The 27,099-nt window shown below is 39.9% G+C and overlaps 1 protein-coding gene across 12 annotated transcripts in view; it reads left to right on the plus strand.

Moving 5' to 3' along the window:
• NEBL (nebulette) overlaps positions 1–23,141 on the plus strand; it is a 402,354-nt gene extending 379,213 nt beyond the window's left edge. For 10 of the 12 annotated variants that reach the window (XM_034760316.1, XM_034760314.1, XM_034760311.1 and 7 more), the window contains 2 exons: positions 14,635–14,750; positions 17,613–23,141. In XM_034760316.1, coding sequence (XP_034616207.1) covers positions 14,635–14,750; positions 17,613–17,789 — 293 coding nt within the window. In that variant the 3' untranslated portion in view covers positions 17,790–23,141. Of the gene's footprint in view, positions 1–1,637; positions 1,745–14,634; positions 14,751–17,612 lie in introns of those variants that run through there. The other 2 variants (XR_004644415.1, XR_004644416.1) reach the window with 2 other exon arrangements.
• The last annotated feature ends 3,958 nt before the right edge of the window (positions 23,142–27,099 follow it).

A 27,099-nucleotide genomic window follows, 5' to 3' on the forward strand; every position in this document is an offset into this window, starting at 1 on the left:
AATGTCCTCATGCCAATATTCAGGGTTGAGCCTTTCAACCTAACCCCTGCGATTCAGCCAACTCCAAATCCTCTCATCTTCCCACTGCAAAGGGGAATGAAGGTACACATGATGTGTACCTCACTTTGCAAAGACTTAGCCTGGATGCAGAAGGGGAAATGTTATCAGGGTCCACCAGCCACCTCCGGGGACTCTCACTCATGTTTATTCCAATGTTGGCGATCACTCAGCATCTTGGAAACAACTTAAACTAGACCTCCATGATGGGGCGGGGAGGGGCAGCAACTGCAGAATAATGCGTCTCAGGGCACAAAGCAAGGCAGACACATCTCTCCTCCTGTACTGCTCTCCATCCCCTTCCAGACATGATCTCAACATGTGTTTTGGGTGCAGATGACACTCCAGAGCACCTTAGCCTGCAGCTCTCCCTTCCTGCCCACCTTCTGCAGGATTCCAGGAGATATCTATCCTCCACTCCACTAAGATGGGAGTGCATTGCAGGCTGGCAGGGACATATAGCATTGAGAGCGGATGTGTGAGGCTAGTTTAATCACAGACAGCTGCTCAACTACAGTTGTGCCAGAAAACTTAGCCCATTTGCCATGGCCAGTTCTAGTGCTTCTTAGACCCGTGTTTTTGGATATTCAGACAGAATCCAAAACCCACTCAGATTTACAGTCTCAAATACAAATAAGAAAATACAAAAAATGGCTGTTTTTACTGTGGGAAAGAAAGATTTCCTTAGCTTTAGTACTTATCAGCCACCTTCTTTGAGCTGAGACAAAGAACAATCCCTGGGGCATGTCTACATAAAATAGTCTGTCCTGAAAGACAGCACATTTTCATTTATACTGCTGAGCTATTTCATATAATAGTCAAATACATTTATAGTGAGCTCCTTTTCTTCCATTTCATAATAGGCCAATGATCACTATCATTAGAACTGTAGTTTGAATACTGCAATGCTTTGAACAAGTGTGGGCCTCTCATTCTACTATATCTCACTGCCAACAAAATTTCATTATATACCACTTCATGCTAGGTGCTTCCCACTACATCAGCCCTGAAGTTGATATTTAAAACATTAGTTTTGCAGAAAGAAACCCCTAGACCCACTCAGAGATGCTTGTGCATATGCAGCCAAGATGATGCACACACAAAACCTTCCTCAGACTAAAAAAGTCACTGCCTCTTCGATCATGGAAGCCCCAGAAGGCCAGGTATGCTGTTACACACTGGGTTAGCCTAATCAGGAGACAGTTGAGCCTAGAGAAATGGAGGAGAGAGGATCTCACTTATGGCAGGATTTGGGGAGCTGCTCCCTGTTCTGTCTGTCCCTCTCCCCACTTTTTGTGCCATGTAGACTGCGAACATTAGGGTTGTAGTAACCTTCTTATGTGGCTCCAGCAAGCAGGAAGAGGGCTAGGAAGGGAGTCTGAGTTAGAGTTTTCACCTTCAAGATGCAGAAAACCTGGCCAGTGCCTTACCCCCTGAACAAAAAGGGTCCTCGTGTCAACTATCACTAATTATTACTAAAATGTTTTCGAGAATCATTTTACACAGACCCACACACAGAATAACACAAGATGTGTATTTTCATGTTATTTTATCACCTTTCTTACTTTATCCTAACACAGTGCCAAAGTCTGGACTACAGGGAGTGAACTGTAGAGCACTTCAACATATCCCACGTGAAAAAGACATCCTGACATCAAATTCACTGTCCATTTTGATCAATTTCATGGTCAGAGGATTTTAAAAATTGTAAATTTCATGATTTCAGCAATTTAAATCTGAAATTTCACGATGTTGTAATTGTAGGGGTCCTGACCCAAAAAGGAATTGTGTGGGGGTCATAAGGTTATTGTAGGGTGGTAGCGGTATTGCTACCCTTACTTCTGCGCCACTGCTGATTGCAGCACTGCCTTCAGAGCTGGGCTGCCAGAGAGTGGTGGCTGTTGGCCAGGCGCCTAGCTCTGAAGGCAGAGCCACCTAACTGTATGGAAAGAACAATAGACTTTTAGGGATCGCCTAGCCACATTCCAGTGCATCAGCAGGCTTCCCACCACAGAGACACTTAAGATTGGACACCACAAAAGAGCATAGTTTGTTTACTCTCTCTCCTTTTGAGTCATATATACACTTCTCTTTTCCAGCATCATCTTTCACTTGTTTCTGAATTATTTTTCTTTCAGACTATAGAGAATGCTTTTAATTTTATTTCTTGTAAATTCAAGCCCCATACCAACTTTGCCAGCCTGAAAACTAGATGTGAGAAGAATGTCTCTTTTCTGGCAAAGATAACCACATTAAAGTTTTCCTTTCTTTCCATGTCAGTACTCATAAGATTTTTCTGTTTTTTTAAAGTGCCTAATATAGTGTGAATAGTAGAAAGAAATCAAAATAATCAGTACATCTGACTTAAATTTGTCGACTTTTTTTAGGTGACTGAAGTAGTAAACTAAAATCTTTGTGGGTAAAATGCACAGAGATAGATAATTATCTGTTCTATATTAGTTGGTACCACAATTTATTCAATGTATACATTGTGTTTGCATTAAACATGAGATGAAGGTTTACCTGCTTGCAAAATTGGGGACCCCTGCAATGAGAATGGATTCTCTTTGACAAACTGATTTTTGACCGGACCAGTGCATTTCTCTTTAAAAAGGTTTACTCTCACAGAATACCCTGTTTTAAATTTCTCCACAAAGGAAATGAGTGCTTATTTAGGGACCATGACTTAGTTCTTACCAATTTGAAGACTCTATCTTTAAATGCAAGGAGTGGTGGTTTTTCATGTCAGCTTCAGCCTTCCCTCTCACATTGATTCCTAGGAAGTGTTCAAAGCTGGAGTCATTTCTACAACTGTAAACGTTTAAAAACAAAAACAACTACATCACAGGTAGTGAGAGCAAGTCTTCTATACGTCCTCAGTGGACTGTATGCAAGCATCAGGGGGTTCCTGGGAACAGGAAAGTGATACCAGTCTTGTAATTGAGGGAGAAAGGCAAATGAAATTTGAGGTGCATTTTCAGATTTCCTTAGTAAAATGGTATACAAATAGGCTGGGTTTAAAATACGTACACTCGCTTATAGATAAAGTTCTGTGAAAGAAGTATATTTAATATGCATCATGAATTCCTGCAAAGAATCCACTTTAGCATTCAGAACTATGTAAGGCGGGGCACCCAGAATGGTTCCAATTGAGAAGAAATGTTAGTAGGCACAACATTTGTGCATTGGCTCACTCAGTCTTATCTAATCTATGTAGCCTAGCCTAGACTACCAAACTCTTATACGGTGACACCCCCTCCCCACTGTACTATGAATGTGTTTGTTTGATTTACAGGACAAAGTATTAGTCCAAATTGAGGACTAGATTTCATTCTCTTCCATTGGAAAACACTGAGGCATCAGTAAACCCTTGTTTTCACATGTAATCTTTTGAGAAAGAACTCAAAGTTAAAGCTAGAGTTTACTCTCAGATATGTAGAGAATCTGTTGATGCCATTGAAATCAGGTGTGCATTTAACAGTGTAATTAACAGCTGAAAATGTTCCATACACTGTGTGCTCAATGTGGATGAGTTAACATTCCTAGGAAAACCCTTAATTTTGCATTTCCTAAATATTTACTACTTTGATTCTCTTTGCCCATTGTTCTCTCCTGGGCCTCTCCCCACATCTCCTGGCTTTTGCAGAATAAGGAGATCCTTCCCCACATTGGGTTGAAGATGAGTCCAGTGGAGATCCAACTGTCCTCTTCGCAACTCCAGGAGCAAAGCAATGACTCAGTTGCTCTGTCCTCTGTGGGTCTCTGCCAGTTAGTTGAGAGTGATGCTGTACAAATGATTAGTAAGAAGCATAGGAGAAATTGTGGAGGGGCTCAACAAGGTGAAGTGCTAGTGAGCTCTTACCAAGCAGTTGTTCCAAGACTACCAGGTGTCACGATGTGGATTTTTGAGACTCTGTAGAGGATTTTGGCTATCTGACAATACATGTTAATACTAAATCTTATGTTAGTCATTTTCTCATGCCTCACCAATGTGGTCCTTCCACCTTTACTTACACCGAGGTGCCTTACTCAATCAAATAAATAGCTGCATAGCAATCATGGGGCTGCTTGTGTGAGAAAGACTTGCCAGGTTCATCCCATCACCTGGATAACAATCTTTTGTTCAGGAAATCTAATTACAAATTAGAACACATTGCTAATGTTACCAATATGCTCTTCATTTTTGTTAATTGTTTCAGAAAAATGTGTGAGAGAGCACAATACAATGACAACCACCTGTATGCAATGTGAGAAGGAATTGCAGCGTTTTGTGACCGGTTGTGTGCCCTCAGCACTGGAAAAGGCATATCACAAAATGGCTTTTTTGGCTGTTGCGTGCCTTCAGAAATGAAGAGTGTTGTACTGTGAAGTGAAACGTCTCACTCTGCTTTCTGAGCTGAGGCATGCTATGAACCCTATGTGACATGCCAGCTAAAAACTCAGTTTGTAACAAGGTTTGCACTTCACTGAGAGACATGACATGGTACCAAATCCTGCAGCCGTACCTGCAAACTATTGCAATACATTTCTAGTGCTGTATTGAAGGGCTCTGTATGATTTATGTACACAACCATTACAAATGCAGTGTAAGAAATGGGGACAAATCTACGTATTTCTTACATAATTATTAATAATAGTTACTGCTCTAGTGTATATGGAATGGTTGGGGAAGCTCATCTTTAGACTACCAGAACAGTACCAAGGTAAACCAAAACCATATAAGTAGAAACATATGTATGGCTGTAACTATGAGTTGAACTCTAATCATATGTTCAGGAAAATAGATATAGAAATCCTATACCCACCAGATTGATTAACAGAATTGCCTAAACAAAAATCAGTATCTGGTGTAAATTGTGCTTCAGAGATATGTCTACTTTCCCCAATTATTCAGTTTTTTGATCATAGATTGAATTAATGTCCTTAATATATCAAAACTCTACTTTTGTGAGTAAAACAAGTGCATCAAGGACATAAAGCTTTTAATGACTGGCCATTCAAAATATTGCTATTTCTTCATTGCCATTGGTTTAGCTGTTCTGCAATATTTAATGCTCACAATAACCTGCAAACTATATTTTAAGGATTAAAACGGGGGACAATAAACTCCATTTTTAGGTTTACAAGCAGAATAGTCCAAATGGTACTATTTTTACAGGAGTTGTAGGTCTCAACTGGCCAAAGGGATGTGAGAGCAGTAAAACAATTTGTTACTTTCAGCTCAAATGAGTTGTTATAAATGTTCATCAAATTCTAAATGTCAAATATGACCTCATACAATTTTTAACTTGTCATTGTAACAACTGGTTATACTAGTTTGATGCTGCTAATATAACCTTGATCAGTGACTTGTCTTCACCTACAGATTGTCACTGTTTTAGTTAATGCCACAGAAAACATTGAGGCTATGTCTGAACCATGAGCCTGAAACTGGTAGACACATACTTGACATGACTAAGCTTTGCTTCCACTGCCACTACTATGGCTACACTGCTATTTATACTCGCACGAGTTTGATGAAAACTAGCACGAGTCTGTGTATGCAGGCAGGGGAATCACACCCCTAGTTTGTAGTGTAGATATAGCCTTAGGTTCACAGTTTCAATAGATGTGAACATTACAAATAACCTCTGTTTGTATTTTATAGGATGGTGACTATTCAAAACATTCTGACTACTTGAATATCCTGAGATGCAGTATCTGTCTATATTTCATAATGTATATGCTATTGGTCATGTTGTACCCCCAGGTATTAAAATAAGAAGGCCAGTGTTCTAACTGGCTCTCAGGGAATCCGGACATCTACCAGGTTTATCCTGTACAGTTGAACCTACATAACCATGCTCCAATAAACAGAAAACCTGTAAGTCAGCATTATAAATGAAATTGAGGGTTGCAATTTCCTGAAGCAGTGTCCTTTGAGCTTTGCTGGAGCAGGGCCAGTGTGGGTGACAATATGCTCCCTGAAGACCAATAGGGGAGCACCTCACTAGCTCTTGGCCCCTCCCTTAGCACTCAGTAATACCCAGAAATAGGGACCGTATATAGGGTGACCAGACAGCAAGTGTGAAAAATCGGGACAGGGGTGAGAGGTAATAGGACCCTATATAAGAAAAAGACCCAAAAATCGGGACTGTCCCTATAAAATCGGGACATCTGGTCACCCTAACTCTATATAATTGGTTGGTGGTGATGGTGCTTCTCTCTGTCTCCAAACTGCACTGGACATCTCCCAGGTTAGTGGCGTTGTAAATTAGATATATATAATACTCTAAAACTGTCTTACAAAATGGTTTGGATGTAAGTTACAGGGTAACTGATGAGGAGGCTTCTGACCCATGGCCCAACCTCACTCCATTCCTGTGCCTCCCCGTGAAGGGAGTGTTGAGGGGGGAAATCTCCACAGGGATCTCCTTCTGAAGATCCCCCTTGCATTCTCCTGTTATGGCAGAGGGTGGCAGATTTTGGGTTCCCAATGGCAAAGGTCTGCCCCCCTCCCTTGAGCAGTCCATACAGAGATCCTGAACCTCTGCCCAGACTCTGGCCATCAGCCCCTGCTCACTGTCCAGCTACATGGCTCTATTGATAGCAGGGATTTCCCCTGGCTGCAGCACCTTCCTGGACCCCAGGTAGGAGGGTTCCACAGAAAAGATAATACAGGTTGGGGCCATATTACTTTTATTTTCCAATAAATGTCCATGGGGCTAGAAAGAAAACTATTTATTTGTATTTTCCTTCCCCTACCTCTGGGCCACGTAGACTCCAGTGCAGAGCTCCAGACCTCACAGAGGCCACAAAGGACTCCAAGGAAGGGGGTGTAGAAACAGTCCCATGGAGTGGATAAGCCATCCTTCCCCACAGAAGTGGGGAAATCTGTGGGCAGATCTAGGGGGGACAATTGGGGCCTATGCAATTATCTTATTATTCACCTACACTTCGGAATTATCCAGCCCTTTCACCAACCAAATTACTCCACACTGCCTTGCCTGCACTTCCTAAATTCTCACTCCATCTGTTACTGGATTTATGACAGAATATTTATCATATAATTAGTGTCTGTACAACACAGCTTTCTGTGATTATACTATATTATTGGCTATATTTAAAAATCAAAAGATATAATTGTGTCACTTTTTAAAAACGTATACCTTTTGTGACACAAGATTACAGTTTTTTGCTGAAAGTGGCAGTTCTGCAGGGCAAATGACAGGAATTTTTGTGTCCCATTGTACCTCACACACGTCAGTGACGGCCACTCTCTTGTATTTCTTTGCTGAGACAGAGAAATCCCTATGACCGTATTATCAGCTCATTTCCTCCTCACATAGATAGTCCCTGAAAATGGAAACAGAAGTTGCAAAATAATAAATATGGCAATAATTTTCCATATGGCATAAATACACCAGATGTTTTTTTCCTGCTCTCAAAATACATTTGTTTTCTTCCAAATGTTAAAAATAACCAGGTGGGGCATCTTCCTGCAATTCCTACTTAGGTGAAAGTCTAATTTATTTCAGTGGAATTGTTGCTTGAATAAGAACTGCAGGATCATGAACTTTCCACAGTAATTTCACTCAATTTACATAAGTGACAAACTTGCTTTTTGAACTGCATTCTTGTTTGCTTGTGTCAGAGTACACTGTTATAAAAATAACTGTACAGAACAGAATTAATATTCATTTATGACCTTAATAAAATTTACCTAGAAATTACTTCATTTTATTCATTATGACGTTTAAAAGCTTTGACAGCTGTTTAACTCCAGACATCACTTGTTTTTTTAGTACTGTGAACAATCAACATTAATTATTTTTCAGAGGGGTAGCCGTGTTAGTCTGTATCTGCAAAAACAATGAGGAGTCCTTGTGGCACCTTAGAGACTTGACTTAAACTTATTCGGGCATAAGCTTTCGTGGGCTATCATCCACTTCATCAGATGCATGAAAAAAAGTAGGCAGGTATAAATATACAGCACATGAAAAGATGAGAGTTGACTTACCAAGTGGGCGGTCAGTGCTAACGAAGCCAATTCAGTTAGGGTAGATGTGACCCATTCTTAACAGTTGACAAGAAGGTGTGAGTATCAACACAGGGGAAATTATTTTTTGTAGTGACCCAGCCACTCCCAGTCTTTATTCAGGCCTAATTTGATGGTGTCAAGTTTGCAAATTAATTCCAGTTCTGCAGTTTCTCGTTGAAGTCTGTTTTTGAAGTTTTGTTGTTGAAGAATGGCCACTTTCAAGTCTGTTATTGAGTGTCCAGGGAGATTGAAGTGCTCTCCTACTGGTTTTTGAATGTTATAATTCTTGATGTCTGATTTGTGTCCATTTATTCTTTTACATAGAGACTGTCTGGTTTGGCCAATGTACATGGCAGAGGGGCATTGCTGGCACATGATGGCATATATCACATTGGTAGATGTACAGGTGCAGGAGCCCCTGATGGTGTGGCTGATGTGGTTAGGTCCTATGATGGTGTCCCTTGAATAGATATGCGGACAGAGTTGGCAATGGGGTTTGTTGCAGGGATTGGTTCCTGGGTTAGTGTTTCTGTTGTGTGGTGTGTAGTTGCTGGTGAGTATTTGCTTCAGGTTGCTTTTATTAATTATTTTAAATGCTATAAAATTACTATTCCTGTTGAAAGTTCATTCCATAGCCAAACTTTTTGATGATTTTTCTGTGAATACATTTGATGCATGCACAGTTTATTTTGTATATTTTTATAATTTAGGGTAGTGAAAAATATCCAAATTTGTCATGATGACTTTAGGAAATGGGGGGGAAAAAGTGGTTTTTTTCTGGTTTGAAAATACTTTTTGTTTATAAATTCAAGCTAATTATAGTTAAAAAAAATAAAACTGATCAAATAAAAATGAAACATTTTGAAATTATCTAAACAAAACATTTATTTACCTGAAACATTTTTTCTCCAGATTTTCAGTCTGTGAAAAAATTTAAGATTTTTCACTTTTTGTCCTGATTTGGGATGGGAATATTTTTTTGCAATCTCAAAACTTTTCACTGTGCAGGAAAATCATTTCTTGGCCTACTCTACTTCACTTCTGTGACTCTGTCATCTCCTGGTTCTCCTCCTACTTCTCTTTTCACCACTTCAGAATTTCCTTTGGAGGATCTTCTTCAACTCCACCCCACCCCCACTCCCATTTCAGCTTTCTGCGTGGGTCCCACAGGGCTCTGTCCTGGGTCCCCTTCTCTTTTCCCTCTACACCTTATCTTTGGGTAACCTCATCAGCAAACACAAATTCAATTACTACCTCTATACTGATGACTCATAGATCTATCTCTTTACTCTAGACCCTGTCTCCTTCTGTCCAAACTAAAGGCTTAGCCTGTTTCTCTGACATTTCCTCATGGATATGTAGCCATCATCTCAAACGCAATATGGCTAAAACTGAGCTTCTAATCTCTTTCCCTGCCCCAGTAATCCTCATATCATCATCCTGTCTGTAGCTCAGGCCTATAGCCTGGAATCATCTTCGATTCGAACCTCTCTCTAGATCATTACAGCCAGGCTATGTCTAAATCTTGCTGATTCTTTCAGCATAACTTCTCTAAGATATGGGGCTTTCCTACCCATCCTTGCAGGTAGAATGCTTCTCCAAGCTCTCATTACCTGTGTCTCAATTACTGCAACATCCTCCTGACAAATACAGTTTTGCCCTACTTGTATCTATTCAGCATGCTGCTGCTAAGATAATATTCCTAGCCCATTGTTTTGATCACATTGCCCCACTCTTTGCCTGCCTCCACTGGCTCCCCCTTTTCTGTTGCATCAGACAGAAGCTACTCGGATTAATTTACAAGGACTTTCAATGCCTGTCCTCACCATACCTAACACCTCATTCACTATCAAGTTATTGACTCCCACCTCCAATCAGGCCATGATGCCAGCCTCCATCACCCACTTATTAAATTTTCAAACAAGAGCTTCTCCCACTGACATAGCTACCGTCTGTTGTGCGAGGTGGAGTAACTAAGCCGACGAGAAAGCTCTCTCGCGTCGGCATAGAGGTCTTCATCAGAAGCGCTACAGTGGTGCAGCTGCACCACTGTAGCACTGGGGATGATTTAGTTGGGGTTGATCCTGCTTTGAGCAGGGGGTTGGACTAGATGACCTGCTGAGGTCTCTTCCAACACTAATTTTCTATGAGTCTATGTAGCCTGAGTAATTTCTGGAAATTTGTATTACAGCCAGATAACATTAGCAAGTAGATTCTCTGTTGCAGTTTGTTTGACTTCTTTCACCTGGACAGAAACTGGACACCAGGGCAAGAAAGCATATTTCCACAGTCCTACTGCTTGGTGGTTGGCATATTGGTTCTGAGTGTGTGGGCCACCCATTCTCAGAAGAGCCTTTCTGGATTTGGAAGAAACTCTGAACACAGACAATGAGAGAGGAGTGATGATTGTTGAGGGACTTAGGCCCTATCAGGGAGTAGAAGTCATAAGGGAAGGGTTTCCACTAGCAACATCACTCCACTTTCCATTGGGATGAAAGCAGGGGTTGTTAGGGTGTCTTTTCTTGACAGGAGCTGCGTAAAGGGGTTGGTGTGTATCTGCCTCTCCTGGCAGGAATAGAGGGCTCCTTCTCTCTTTTGTCCCTGCATAGCAGAGAGGAGGGAGTGTGAGTGCTGGAGCAGGAGCCGAGCTCAGTAACAGATAAGAACTGACCATATGCTCATTCCCAATACTCTGTGAACTCAAAAAGATTGAATTCTGCTCTTAATTTTGAACACACATAGCCACATTTAACACTGGCACAAGCAGAACACACCATTGGTTTCAGTGGAGTTGCTCTCATTTCCAGTTGTGGTAAATTTGGCCCATAGTGTTCAAATGAGTTTGAAATTAGGCAAAATATGTTCACCGAACCGTGCTCACAGTAACTTTTGACTAAATTGCACTTCTATCCATTTTCTCAGGAAAGGCCATGTCTGGTCATTTAGAAGTAGTATGTGACAACATTGAAACATAAATTATCTGATGAACTGCTTAGAACCATTAACTTAATATCATGATCACCTTGTGAACACATTAATGAGCAATAATTTTCTGATGATTAAACTGCTTTAAAGTATCTGTGCACTCATACATCACTAGAATGAAGTTGCCACATCTAAAACATGCATTATTCATTATATTCCAGTACTGCATATTACTGTCCACGAGTTGCTTCATGTTATAGGAACTTCTCTGACTAAATCAACATATGGCTTCAACTTTACTCTCTCACCTCACAACACAATCTGTGCATTTGTAGTGGTTTGAAATAGGTGTCCCAAATCATAAATACCTTAATTAAGAATATAGTAATTCACTATCTTTAAAAAGTATAACATAATGCATATGATGACTGGATAATGAGCACTCAATATTTTAATCATATATGTAGTTTATTTTAATATATTACTTATAATAAAATTTTCAGTTACAGGAAAACTCTATTTGCTCAAACCACCAATCTCAGAATTAAGGATAGGGAAGCAGATTGGGTAAAATGAAAATGAATCTTCTCACAAAGCACAAACTGAACTTCCATTCAAGCACAATTCAGCAAACCTTTCCCCATAGTTCATTTCACACCCTTCTATACATCCTGGTTCCTTCAGAGGTAAAAAGGCCAGAATATTATTGCGCACTTGCCAATATCTTGCATTAAAGCACTGCCTGATGGTGTGCCATCTTCCAGCTCCTCCCCAAAACCATAACTGCCAATCAATTAATTGTGCAACCCCTCATCAATTAATTCTGCACCTCTTGAGCCCCTCCATAAATTATTTTTGCAGTCCTCCTGTTCTGTATCAATTTTGCACCCACCTTGAGGACTGGGATGGAAGGTTGCTCCAAGGGTGGGGGGGATGTTCTTCACTTCTTTCAAAGCCAAGGGGGCAAATCTCTCAAAATCCCAACCAGGTGAATCGTTCCAAGTTGAGAGCAATGTGAATCATCTAGCCTGCTTCAGCTCAGTCACATGTCCCTGAAGGAAAATGACCATTTGCATCATTGATAAGTTGATAGAATTCAAGCGGGCTTGATAATTTTGTGGAAAAAGTGTCAAAAGAAATGCACCATCTTTATTTTTTGCAGTTTTGCTTAGTGAAGTTTCAGTTGTGCTTGGAGAATACCAATTAACCATTTGAGAGATGAACTAAGGTTCGCAATAGCTGGATAAAACCAGCAGAGAGACGTTAGGCCCAATATTGGTGAGGCTTGCAAGCCATGGCTAGACAGGAAATGATTAAACCTTCAAATTTGGATATTAACCACCTTACTAGTTATTGTCAGGACTGGCCACCTTCCCCAAAAATGAAGGCTTGTTGAGAAGGTACTGAATGGCCACCTCAGCTACACTTGGGTTTCACAGATGCCCAGAGACACTTGTTTTTCAGATTCTGTCAGTCTGGTGTCAAAGCAGGATGTTGGAACAGAGACTGTATTGATTTAAATTATTAGGAATCTCCTTCTAGCAAGGAGTAAGGGTAGAGGTTTGTCACAGAACTTAGCGAGCACCCCCTTCCAGCCACTCTCGAGGACTGCTGTGAGGCAAATCCAGGCTTTGCTGCTCTGGATTCCCAGGTGCTTTAAGCCCTTGGAGCCTGAACAGAATCCAGCCACTGCTCAATCTTGGGGTCCCTAGGCACACTCTTGGGGCACAGACCTTCTGTCTGGTATTCTCATCTGAAAGGTAAACCCCACTGTCGAGGTACTTCAGCCTCCTGTGTATTTAAACACACCCTCTCCCAGGACTCCACTTCTGGTTTACAGTTTAACTTTCTTAGGGGCATGCAGCAGTTGTGAAGCGTATCTCACACACAGACTTTGTTCAGTGTCTAACACATTTGTTATTTTATACTTAATCATATAAGGCACAGGAGAGTACAGAAGATATAAACCAATAAACATTACATCATGCATATTTCTACCTCAGTTTCCTCACCACTCTGGGACATTCTTTGGGCTGGGTCAGGCTTCAGTGCATGGCTAATGTTGCATTACTTCTTTCTCCTGGACTAGAGGAAAATGGCCCCTGAACAGAACAGCTTCAGCCCCTTTGAAACTTTCATTCCTCTGTGTCAGATGATGCCACTTTCAGCTTCCCCACATAAGCACAAACGCCTTTGTTGCCAAGGTGATCTCCCCCCCCCCGCTAAACCAGTTCTTCTGGGTAGTGACCAGTCTTTCGTCTAGAGTGAATAGATTTCCTGTAGCTGAGTACTCCGTCAAGTAGTGTTAGCCCTGTATCTCTCTGTGTGGGTACTTCAACCCAACATGGAGGCAAACAGGAAACAGAGAAGGCAAAAAGCTGCATGTACAAGATTGAGTTTTTGGCCTGATACAGATTGAGTTCACATCACAATTCATAAATTGTACAGACATTCCCAAATCATCACAAGGGTCCATGCGGTTTTTATTTGATCTTTCAGCAGCTTTTCCTCAATAAACCACAGTATAGTGTTGTCATCTATGGTTGGTAAAATCATACTACCAAAAAAATGTCTGTCTCTGTGGGAGGGAAGAGCAATGTTGGACAGAGGAGGACAAAGGAAAGGGACAGAAAGAAATTGCCAGGTTTTAATTAATCTCTATGCTTGGCCACGGTGTTAATGAAGTCAGTGTAAACTAAGGGAACCCAGCTCAGTACCCACTGCTAAATGGTCACATAAACTAGATGAAATAGGCCTTTCTAGGTCTTTAGCCTATAAAAGAAAGTAAATATACTATAATTAGGAATAAATTGGTTAAGCAGTGTTACTAAAATATTTCAACTTTGTTTCAGTACTTAGTTTTAGGTTTGTCTTTTTTTCATTAACAAAAATCAAACTGTCATGTGCCCCAGGGTATCATTTTTCTCTAGTATCTCATAGACTTTAAGGTCAGAAGGGACCATTATGATCATCTAGTATCTCAATGTAGCATCAAAATTTTGAGTTCTGTGTCTACACTTATACACTATGGAGACACTGCTGCAGCTGCATTGCTGGAGCTCTTCAGTGGAGACAGTCACTGCAGTGATAGAGCGGTTTCCCCATCACTGTAGTAAATCCTCCTCCCTGAGAGGTGGTAGCTTGGGTCCATGGAAGAATTCTTCTGTCAACCTAGTGCTGTCTATACAGGGGTCAGGTTGGCTTAAATGTGTAATTCAGGGGTGTGTGCTTTTCACACTCCGGGCGATGTAGCTGTGTTTAATGATCTGGCCTTAGTGATGTCCCTAGTTTTTGGTGCACATGTGTGGTCATGTTTCTAGAGGTCTTTCAAGCCTTCCTACTCACTGTTGTGCTTCCAGTTAGTCATGATGCTAATGAATATTTCTTTGCTGATTGTGTTAGGTTTATGTAGAATTCAACCTACACAAGGCTTGTTTTGTCACTTAAAACTCTTCTCTACTGATTTAGAGTTACCTACCTTTGGGAACATGAATCCCTATTTATGCTGCAGGTTTCTAATCGGGAGAGCAATCTACAACTGCTACCAACTGCTAAGAGAAGTTGCACACACACTCAACAAGGATATTGTTTTAACTCTTGTAGTAATGCTTCTGTATTTCTTTAATGTGCAGCCCCTGTGCTTCCTGGGGCATATCAACAAAGCCAGTCCCAAGGGTATGGATACATGCACCAGACCAGTATGTCATCTATGAGGTCCATGCATTCACAGCCACATTCAGCAAGCTTGGTGAGTATTTAATTGAAAGAATCATTCCTTTCAGTGCACCCCTCTTTAGCTACTGGTAAATGTCTTGTAAATATAAATCCGCTGGTAACCTTTGCAATCCAGAATTGGGAACCTTGGGAAATAATCATTCTTCTGGATTCCTTCATATTGTACTTATTTTCAAATTAAAGAACTACTTTTTTGGCTTTTTCACATGTTCCTAACTGCAGGTAAAATATGCATAGGATTAGGTGATGCAGAGAAGTAACAAGAGATTTTTATCTCAGAAACTGAATGATGTGAATTTAGATATGTGCTCCAAAGAACAATGAAATTATCTACATTATTCATATACTCTAGAAAGCAGAAAATGTTGAGGTAGCACTTTTTCACACAATGAACTAAGTAATGAGGTTTCCATTTGCTGTTGATTTTAATCTGTCTGACCAAATAGACACACAGAAATTTAAAGCTGGAGGGAATGTATAGTTCTAACAAGGCCATCTTTGTGCTTTTTGCAGGTGAACCTTGTTCTTTAGTTGGTATAGCTAGCTATGGTATTGGATGTCAATGAGGACTTACAAAAGATTTCTGAAAATTGGGCTTGTGCATATTTGTTTGCTTCTTTGATTTCTTTTCTTAAGATTTTTTTAAAATTACTAACATTTTAACATTTCTTATTGTGGTAGTGACTAGAGGCCAAATAGCTCAGAACTCCATTGTTTTTAACTTAAGACTATCAGAAATGTAACTTCTGGTTTTCCCTTTTCTTTGCTGGCAAAGCTACAGGATGTTTCGGAAGATGTATATTTGTTAGCTCTCCCACTTTAATTGAAGTTGCAGGATGTTGAATCATTAACAAAGATTAGAGCTGGCCAGAAAATGGAATTTTAGTTCCTTGAAAATAATTGAGTTTTCTGAAATGTTTTCATCCTAAATCAGGACAAAATGGTAAAAACTCAGACATTTTCACAGAACTAAAATTCAGCTATATGTTGTTTCAGAAGCACCAAAACGTTCCCCCCAGCAGAAACATTTTGGTATTTTCAAACCTCAGTGTCCAGCAAGACAACCGAGCAGCCAACTAACCAGGGAGCTGGGCAGCCTGCCTGCCTGCCAAGCAGACAAACTGGTACACTGGGAATATTACAACTGTGCTTCAACCCTTGTATGCAGATAACTCTCATTGCTATCAGTGGGTGTTTTGTGTATACAGTGACTACAGATTCATGCCTTTGATGGGATACCAGATAAAGGAGTCAAGTTTGACTCACTTAACAACCCCCCCCATCCCCGCACGCAACCCCTTTCTTATGCCCTACTGTGCTTTCAGTACCTGTTTAACGTACTCTTGATTAGAGGAATAATTCACTTAAATGCATTTTTTAAATCCCTTATTTGAGTCATTTAAACTACACTATGAAGCGATAATTAGATAAATGCCAACTGGATTACTACAGAATTTTTTTTCTGACAGCCATTTACCACCTAATTAGGTCTTAAAGCCATAAATTTGGGTTTCTCAGCAGCATTAGCGGCCCTAATAATTGTTTTTAAAATGTGGCGTTACCAGCTTGTCTTTACAACTTTGCAGCACTGTGATGCTATCAAGCTGGTTAAAAGGAATCACATGACAAAGAATTGAAATGCATGTCAGATGATTGATTCCTTTATGAGGTCGCTGCTCATGGCACACGTTAAATGGATTAAAAGCCAGCTAATTGATTGGTATCAAAATGTAACTGTAAACAGGGAACTGTCATTGAGCAAGTCTGTTTCCAATGGGGTCCCTCAAAGATCCGTTCTTTCGCCCTGTGTCTATTTAACATTTTTATCAATAATCTGGGGAAAAAAAAACATAAAATCATCATAGATAAAGTCTGCAGCTGAAACAAAAATGTGGGGAGTGGGAAATAAGGAAGAGGACAGGTCACTGATTCCGATTGATCTGGATCGCTCGGTAAAGTGGATGCAAGCAAACAAGATGCGTTTTAATATAGCTAAATGTAAATGTTCACATCTAGGACCAAAACATGTAGGCCATATTTAAAGGAAAGGAGGACTCTATCCTGGGAAGTAGTGAAACTGAACATGATTTGGGGGTCATGGTGGATAATCAGCTGAACATGAGCTCCCATTGTGATGCTGTGGCCAAAAGAGCCAATATGATCTTTGCATGCATAAACCAGGGAATCTCGAGTAGGAATAGGAAGGTTATTTTAATTCTGTATTTGACACTGGTTTGACCACTGCTGGAATACTGTGTCCAGTTCTGGTTCCCACCACATATATTTACCCAGTCATTCTGACATGTTTGCAGGCCTTGTCTTCACTAGGAACAAAAAGGTGTGTTCTTAACTCATGTTAGCTAACTTGAGGTGGAATCGTAGTAAAGGTGAAGCAGTTTGTAGTGTTCATGTGAGGTGGCAGGTTGAGTTAGCTAACTTGAGTTAAGAACACCTCTTTTCTCTTAGTGAAGACACAGCCTGTTTGGAATCATCCAAGCAGGGACAGAAACAGTACCATGTGGTTTAGATGGCCAGTCATGCAGCATGGATAATTAACTATGGGTAGGGAATACATAAGGCATCAGTAGTGGTGAATATTTCCAGAGTGAAATGTGTTTGCATGGTGTACGTAAGGCATATGTTCATAAAAATCAGTTTCATGACTGAATTTGTTGAATAAATTATTTGGGACAAATAGTCCACCCAGTTATATTCAGCACATACCTCTATGATAGCATAGACTGCATTATCTCTGCATGTGGGTTTGAATTCTATATTTGAGCTTACTAAAGATGTCTGTGTATATGTATGAGACAGAGAAGCAATGTCTGTCAGTGGTAGGTTCTTCATGGCCCTGTTTCTTTTCCTTCAACAGAGAACATACAGAGCTATGTATGATTACAGTGCTCAAGATGAAGATGAAGTTTCCTTCAGGGATGGGGACTATATCATCAATGTGCAACCAATTGATGATGGCTGGATGTATGGTACTGTTCAGAGAACTGGGAAAACAGGAATGCTTCCAGCAAATTACATTGAGTATGTTAACTAATTTTTGTCCCTAGTCCTTTGAGCTTTATTCTGATTTACTCAAAACTTAATCCTTTTGAAACAAAATACTCAGAAGAAACTTTTAAGACCACATGTTCATTATTTTATCACTAATATAACAATCTGATGTAAGAATCACAATCTGACACATATCCAAACAGTACGGCTTATAATAATACTTTGTAAGAACAAAAGACATATGTGGAAGCCCGGTGCTGCCAATTCTGTAAAGGTTTCCATCCATTAGCTATAAAGGAGAAATGTCTTTTTCTTAGATTCTCATTTAAATGTAACCATAACATGGATTCTTTTCTTATGTCACTTTGAAGTCACAAGAGGCTAATACTTTCAATTTAGTAACACATTCTAATAATTTTTAAAGCTGTTTAACATAGAGCATTTAACATCCCAATAAAAATGATGACTGGATAATACAGCCTTTTAAGTAACAGGAGATAACATGCTGGTAAAAATCCTACTGCCCAGCAGCCTTATAAGAAACAAAAAGTCTGTCTCTTGACAGTGAAAGTTCCCAACTCTCACTTGCCCACACTACCACACTCATTCCTGGGTCTTACATTGGCTCTCCTTCATGACTGTGCCCTTAGCTCCTGTCAGTTTTGCTTGCTTCCCAATCCATCAGTTTTGATTGTGCCTTGATTCCTGGCAAATCTGTGGTTTTTTTCACAGCATATTTCCCACTGGCACTGTTCAGCGTGCAGAGCCAAATTGCCACCTCTTCTGTTTCCCTTAAATAATACTTGAGAGACCAGGTGGGTGAAGTAATATGTTTCACTGGATCAACTTCCGTTGGTGAGGGAGACAAGCTTTTGAGCTTACACAGAGCTCTTCTTCAAGCTCAAAAGTTTTGTGTGTCTCACAAACAGAAGCTGGTCCAGTGAAAGATATTACCTCACCCATCTGGTCTCTCTAATATCCTGGAACTGACATGGCTACAGCAACACTGTATAAATAATACTTAACATTTAGATAGCAATGTCCATCTTCAAAGCGCTGTACAAACAATTTCCATTACATCCTTTATCCTTAACTATCCTGCTGAAAATAGCCAGTCTTAGGGCCATGTACTATGTGGCCTCATGAAGCTTAGAGAATTTTTCACTTGACCAGAGCTCAAAGAGCCTTCATTCTTACCACAAGTGACTTGCTTAATGCCTGCTTTGGTGATAAAACCAACATGTACCCACCCCTGCTGCAAAGGAGTCCTGCACCTGTGTAGAAAAGTTGAGAAGAGCTCTGATTTTATGATACATTACAGTTCAATGGCCTATTGCTTGAGTTCCTTCCAAAACACTGGCTTTAGTTGTGACATCACTTGGTTGTCCAAACGTGGGTTATATGTTCACTGACTGATTAATGAAAGACAAACATCATTGACTGCTATTGAGTTTATTTTTTTCCTCATAGCTGGCACCAAAGCAAAAACTAAACAAACAAAAATCCTACCCACCTCATTCCAGCTTCCTCCCCAAAACCAAAATGAGGAAAAGCTGGTGAATATTATGAGGCAGTTAGCAAAAGGAAAGCTATAGACTATGTTTTAACTCCTAAGATTGATCCTTAGATCCAACCAACTTCTTTATTCCTGCGTAAAAAGTACTTAGATTCCAGGATTCAGTACCAAAAATGGAAATATTTATTGTTCCAAATTGTTTATGCAAAAGATTCCATTTTGGCTTTCTAATACTTCTCTTCCACCTTAAACTACATTCAAAGTAAGATGAAAAAGGAAAACTAAAGTGATTATATTCTCTTCAACTTTGGATCAGCAAAGCCATTAGTAGGAAACAGTATAAACATTACAGGCCTGATCATTTTGTTTACTCACAAAGTGCCAGGTATTTTATTTCTGTTGTCCATTGGCTTATGGTCAGGACTGAAGGATCGAGGTGTGATCCTAATCATTGGGGCACAACAGCTAGTCGCAATATAATGTGGCCCTGATCCTGCTCATTGAGCTCTGTGTGGATATAGTATTCCTCCCTTGCCGTTCTCTTACAGGATCAGGTCCTAAGTCAGAGGGAGCACAAAATCATGTAAAGTGTCATGGAGGATTTGGTGCATGTGTATGTGTGTGTGTGTAAGGAACAAAATGTTTTTTTCTGTACTTAGATCTGAATTAAAGATGGTAGCCATTTAGTAGCCATCCAGAGGTTTGAAGCTGCACTGGCCTTCCTGTATGTTTTAGTTTTTAAAAATTGAACTAAATGTATGCTGTGTTTATAGAGAATTTTCTATTTCTGATTTCAGAAAGTCAGCCTGCCTACATTATTTCATTTAACAATAATGAAGGAAGGCAGTAAGTATTCATTATGTTAAAAGCAACCCACCAGTGCAAGACATCTGCCAATTCTGCTTTGCATACCGTTAAAAGGCAGCAAGCTTCTTCACTTCCATTGTATTGTTAGTAAGGGAGAAAATCCCAAGCTGCAAGACAGAGAACAGCACATTTCTAGGGTTGTGGTTTTTTTTAAAAAAAGTAGTCCATAAATATTGAAAAGTAATTGGGACAAGTATATTTTCTTGTCAGACAAAGAATTTCATGGGTGAAGCTCCCCAGGAGCAATTAACTTCAGAGATTGGTTAGAAGCAAGAAAAATGACTCTGTAAAAGTGAACCCTTGATCTTCCATATTAGGCACCACTGCTATTACTACACTGCGGTTTTCAAATTCTGCAGAAGACTTGGGAGTTTTGTACATGGAGCAGCTGCAGCAACAGGCCCTTATTCTTTATTGGTGTCTTCCATGTCAAATTTGCTAGCTTGGCAAGTCAAACAGCTTCATTTAAATTGCTTTAAGCTCAGCCTAAATGTGATCTGAAAAGCAGTCTATTTCTATATCAGTCATCATCACCAGCCATCAGCAACAGGAGGAAGAATTACAATTTATAATGGTTGGAAATTTTTTCTGATGATGTCTGAGGCAGAACTGGATATCATTTGCTGCTGTGGTCTTGTACTAGCTCCTTAGTGCTGAGAACGGCAAAAATAAGTTGTTAGTATGCTAAACAGATATGAATCAGAAGAAACATAGGCAGCAGATACATATAGCATCAAGTTGCCATTTTTAGTGTCTTTGAAAACAAACAAACAAACCCCATAACCACACTAGCATTCTGCTCAGCTTGGGAGAGGGATATCTAGCACTATGTCTGGTAACAAGCTAAATCAGGAAATAAGCATTTTATCAAGTTAGAGGATATGATATGTTAAACAATGGAAATAAAACTACCTTTATGAATCTGAATATCCTATAGCCTGGCAAAGCACCTAAAGCAATTTGCAAAATAAAAAAGGTCAAGAAAACAAAAGAGTATGTGAATCCTGTTTCTCTTGAGAATGGTATATCAGCATAATTAATGCGCTCAGTTTACAATTGTTCATTTGCATAGTTAATTTTTTGTAATGCATGCTTTTAGTAATTTTTGTTCATTTGGAATGGTTTTGTGGATTTTGATATCTAGGAAAATGAATTCTAATTATAGAGCACTGTTGTTAGCAATGGTACCCAATATACAAAGTGATTAGGGCCTGGATATCAAAATGTTTTATGAGAACTACAACTTGTAATCCATAGACCCTCAGTTCAACCACCACAATTTGTAAGTACAATTCTTACAAGGAGTTTGTGAGGCCCTGCTAATATACTGTGGAATGTAGGGAGAAGTAAATGCCAGATACCACTTTTTTCACCTTTAAATTGTCTGACAAGCAAGGATGATAAAACCTAATTCTTTTATTTTACCACAGTGTATCACCCTTACTCCATACATTGCACACATGAACAGCAGCTCACTGGGGAGAAAAATTTTGTCTTCTGGACACAATCATCTCCGAATTCCATAATTCAGTTTGGAGTTCACTCATCCCCATTCAAGTGTTACAAAAATAGGGGCACTCTAATGTGCTATTATTCTTCAAGAACACAAGTATAAATATAATACAGTATATAAGATAGTAATAAAAGGCATCTTGCTGTTCATTATACCTACATCCCCATTTAATCCTTTTCTAAACAAAGCTACTATTATGGATACTACAGTTGTAAAGTTCCATTATAGCACATTAGTATTTAATATTGAAATGCGGTTCTCGTGACTACACTGACTTACCACACACCAGTTAAGCAAGGTTAGGGCTCAACAGTGAATCACTTTAATGGATTATATTCTTGATATGTGTGTCCTTCTTAAAAGTTCCTTTGGGACTTGGAAGGCCTCTAATGCTTGGCCAAGAAGTTAATTTTAGTTTTTATTGTACAGTGATGGCACATCCTTTCCTTATAAAACAATCACAAACACAGAAGTGTTGGGCAGAATGTGATATAAAGAATAAAATCTGCTAGATTTGAACTGTTTTGAATAACATTCTGTATGAAATATGGAATAAGATGTAGTTAGTAAATATTTAAATACCATACAGAGACAAGCTAAAGATGCTTTCTAAACATAGATCTCTATATGACTACATACACTCCAGTGCTTTGTGCTGGCAAGAGCAAACTGCTGGTGAGTTAAAGGTAAAACATTCTACAGTGCTTTAGCAATCATTCTCCAATCTTTATACCATAGAAACCGCATCTCAAATCTCATCACCCCTCTGAAAGAAAACGTGGAGCTATATTTCTTTCTTTATTGCCTGCACTACTACAGTATAATCAAAGGAATTTCATATGCTTTTGTGTCTGATATATAGCGTTTGCATATTGTATCTAAGTTGTAATCCAATTGCTGTTGAAACATTTTTTTTATTTTAGGAGGAAAATAAGTTATATACTGTAGCATTACAATCATATCTAGTTCAATATTACAAGTTGCTAAACCATCAGAAAGCAGCACTGATTGTATTAACGTTGATTAGCATGGTGTGGAAACTCTCTCAGATGTTGGTTTTTGCAGTGTGATATAAAAAAGCAAAAATGAACCGCTGCACAATTTAGCTTATATTTGCTTAAAAGTGTGTAGAGTTCTAGTTACTTTGCAAAACTGTATGTTTTTTTGGGAGTATACGGTTATGAAGGAAACACTTGTTTTTTTTCAAAGGACGGGGATTATTACTGGATCATATGATGTATCAACATAATTTGGCTTTTGTTATGCAAAAAGTTAACACCAGCTATTAAAATATATTTTAGTAGAAATGCTTTAATTCCTGTTTTTTCCTCTGCACTGTGAATCTTTAAGCCTGGGTGGACTAGAGCAACATTCATGCTGCCCAAAATATTAACCTATGCAAACTAGTTCACATTTTATTTGATGTCACAGTGGATGTAACATTACAGAATTTATTCTGCATAACATACAATGGCATTGAAATAAAATATTAAACCTAGGATTATGTATGTATTATATTCATAAACAAAACACATCAAAACTACCACACCCATTGATATAAGTTACACAAGTTAATTGTTTATTGCTTCAACCAAGGATGCTTTGTATTTTCAAACATGAATGAAGAATATAGCCACACTTGGCTTAAGTTTGGTCACTAAATGTGTTTTCCTAAAAATGCATTTTGTTTCATGCACTCTTCAGGAGGTTAACATGCTTTCTTCAGGCTGCATTTGGAATCCATCAACATAACATTAATTTCACATTTCATCACCCTTGATTTGCTTAAATAAATGCAGGTAATAAGTAAATGGAGTCCTCTGATCTGACTCATATTGACTGCTGTTCCTTGAATTGATGGGTGGTTAGGCATGTTCTCATTACAGCATATTGCCAGCCAAAACAAATTGGATTACTGTCTTCTTTAGGATAATTCACACCAAATCAAATCAAGGGCATTTGCTCACTTTAATTCACTAATATTAAATTACTTTAAAAATTCCAAGAATAAATTTAATTTAAAAAACCCCCCACAATATAGTGTATATTGGATCTGATAAAACCATATGGTAGTAATACGTTACTTTGCCTAGTTGTGAGTTTTATTTATCGCAGTACTAAATGCATAGTCCTGTCCTCTCCATTGGAAACTTTCAATGTTTAGAAACTATTATTTTAAAGAAGAAGAAGAAGAAAATAATAGGCTATTAGCAATGAATGAATAGAAATGAAGCAGGCGAATGGTATGCTCCAGGAATTATTTTGGGAAAGTTTTATGGCCAGTGCTATATAGGAGGTGAGACTAGATGATCACAATGGTCCCTTCTGCCCTTAGAACAGCAGCGGGAGCGGGGGGAGGCTGGAGAGGGGGTGACATTGACAGGAGTAAAGGGGCCGAGGCTGGGGCCACAGGGCTGGGGCTGGGGCCAGGCGTGGGGCCGGGGACCAAGCGGCAGCCTGGGGCCGAGGCTGGGGGTGAAGGTGGAGTCACAACCAGGCTTTGATGGGAGCCAGTAGCTGGGCCCATGGCTGGGTGCAGCTTCACTCCTGCCCTCACCCCTCCAACCTTGGCCCCAGGCAGGAGTGGAGCCACGGGGGACGGGGGCCAGGCATGGGGACAGGAGATGGGGCAACGGCTAGGGGCCGGGCCAGAGCAGAGCTCAGGGCAGGGAGGAGTTGGGTGGCGCTCCCTCCCCACCCACTGTGGGGCTGGCCTGGACCTACCACATTCCCCACCGAAGGTCCTGCTGTGTCCCCCCCAGGGGGGTGCACCCCACACTTTGGGGACCTCTGCCTTAGAATCTATGAAGAACTGGTATGTATGTTCCAGCCAAGTGATACATGCTTCCCACTATACAATGTTTCTCCGTAGAAACATACATTATAGTTTTCTATGAAGTTTCATAAAGTGTAGTGCATTGATTCTTCCCTCCGTAAGGCTTTTGTATATTAGGGATGCCCTGATGCAACAAACGCCTCCTTTTATACTATAGCACACATCACTTTCCAATGGGAAAATCATTATGATCCTCCTAATCAGAATGCATTTAACTTGTAAATCCAGTGTATAACCCATTAAAGCCGCTGGAGCACCAGAGTTTTTCTCTCTCTATCTTAAATATATCACTCAGACAAAGATCAGGCCCTCATTCAACAACATCAAGTCTAAGAAAGCACTGGAATGAAGAAACACGTCAAGTTCTCCATGTCTTTGTTGCTGCCACAGAGTCTCACAACAGAAGCCATTCTCCTCGCCATGCGCCACAGAACTTTTTAGAGCAGTAGTTGGCAATTAGAGGGCATGCACAAATCTCTTGAACTCTACATTCTATAGGCTAAGGACATACCTACCTGTCACTGCTTCTAACACTGCCTCAGTTCCTTCCCTTTTACAGAACCAGTTTCTCCCTTTCTCCCCTATATTAGTGTGCAAGAATACTTGTAAAATTATTCTTAATTAGTGCAATTAGTTACAAAGGTGGGCCATGAATCAGAAAAGCACTTAAGCACATGCTGAAATCCCATTGATATTGATGAGACTTAGCACATGCATGCCTACTGCTTCCTAAGTAGGGAGGGATTTAAGCATGTGCTTCAAAGCGTTCCTGAACTGGGCCTTAGGCTCATACATCTTCATTAAATCTGGGAGAGGGAGGAAATTGCAGGGGTGCTCACGGAAATGTTTGACATGGTATGCACAACTCATTTTGCTTAAAATGTCATGACGGTCGAGTCACCGGGCCAAATTTCAGTGAGTGGTATTGCAATCTGGTGCACAAGGTTGCAGCTCCACTCAGGTTTGGCCCAGCCATCCCTCTGTTGTGACAGAAGAGCCACTGGGCCAAATTTCAGTGAGTGGTGTTGCAACCTGGCATGCAGGGTTGCAGCACCATTCAGATTTGGCCCAGCCACCCCTTTGTTATGTTGGAGGAAGCTATGGACCAAATTTCAGTGAACGGCATTGCAACTGGCACGTAGATTGTAGCGCCACTCAGGCTTGGCCTGGTAGCCCCTACGTGAAGGTAATCCTAGGCCAAACCTACATGCTGCTGCAACCCCAGAAGCCAGGTCTCAATGCTGCTCAGTTTGGGGATCCTCTTGAATTGCCCTTTTTGCCCCCACATCCAGGTGTACCTGTCCCCCAATTGGTGCTCCTGCCAATGGTTCGCACCATGTGTAATATGCATATGGCTGCAGGCACCATGTGGGAATTGGGTGTTTGGGAAATTTTCACTCATTTTGTATTGCCACAGCCCTTGCCTAAGATGGCAGATCCATCGAAAAAAGTGTGGCTTAGAGTGCGTTTCTTTGCCCTGTTTCATACAAACATACATATTTCTTAAGTTAGCTCAGTCTGTAGATATGTTGGAAGCTGACTAGTGTTCACTATCTGTGTAAAGCCAAGAATAAAGAGGGAAATGCCAACTTTTTCCTCAACATTATTCAAATTTTTTTTTAAAAAAAAAAAGTCTCAATGCTATTCTTTTTCATACCTCTTAATGTCAAAGGATTCAGAATTAATTCTACAGGGAATTGGGACTTAAATTGCAGAAAAATCCCTAATGGTTTAAAATCCATTCTCGTTTTATAGTTTAAGAGAGACACAAAGAAGGAAAATTAAAGGGAAGGTACTTCTATGATCTGGTGACTATGGTATATTCTTTTCCCAAACAAAGACAACTGAGCATTGCTGAGCTTGTAGAAAACCTCCAATTGTACAGTCCAAATAACTAGTCCAAATAACAATTGAACCTATTACCAGGAACTAATAGGATTTTGTAAAGTTACTGTACATTAGATAGTTTACTTACTGGTTACAGGCTTATGTCTGAGGGAAGCTAAAACTCTGCACTGTAAAATCATACATATGTATGCACATATATAGTATACAGTTTTGTTTTATATAAAAATACAGTAAATTATTCAAATGCAAACATACTATAATCAGATGTGTCATTCTAGAAAGAGCAGAAGGAACACTGGATAGGACTCTGATATATGGTAGGCATTGATTTGATTATGGAAGCAAACTGGGGGTTGATATTCAAAGAAATGCATTACACGTTAGCAGTCCCTGATTGCGTGTTACAAATTATAATGTAAGATTCCTTCTTCTCCCTCCTGCATGGTGTTGGTAAAATGTACATTTTCATGGAGTGGCCTGTTCTTATACCAGAGAGAACTGCAGGGTAGCTGTGCCCACTTGTTTCTAGAGGTAGGAACATACACACATCTCTCTGAACATGAACATCTGGTCCTTAAAATCCAATTTGACCCCAGTTTTGACTAGATGGCCTCTTGCGGTCCTTTCAGCCCTACATTTCTATGATTCTGAACTCCCAGTCTCTCTGCCTCCAACAGCAAGCTGGCTGCTTGTGCAGTGCAGTTCTTTGCTTGTTCAGTTCTTTGTTTCTACCAGGAACTTTTTTATGTCTCCTCCTGCTGCCCCCTCCCCCA

The sequence above is a fragment of the Trachemys scripta genome, chromosome 2 (assembly GCF_013100865.1).
Source record: "Trachemys scripta elegans isolate TJP31775 chromosome 2, CAS_Tse_1.0, whole genome shotgun sequence".
NCBI lineage: Eukaryota > Metazoa > Chordata > Testudines > Emydidae > Trachemys > Trachemys scripta.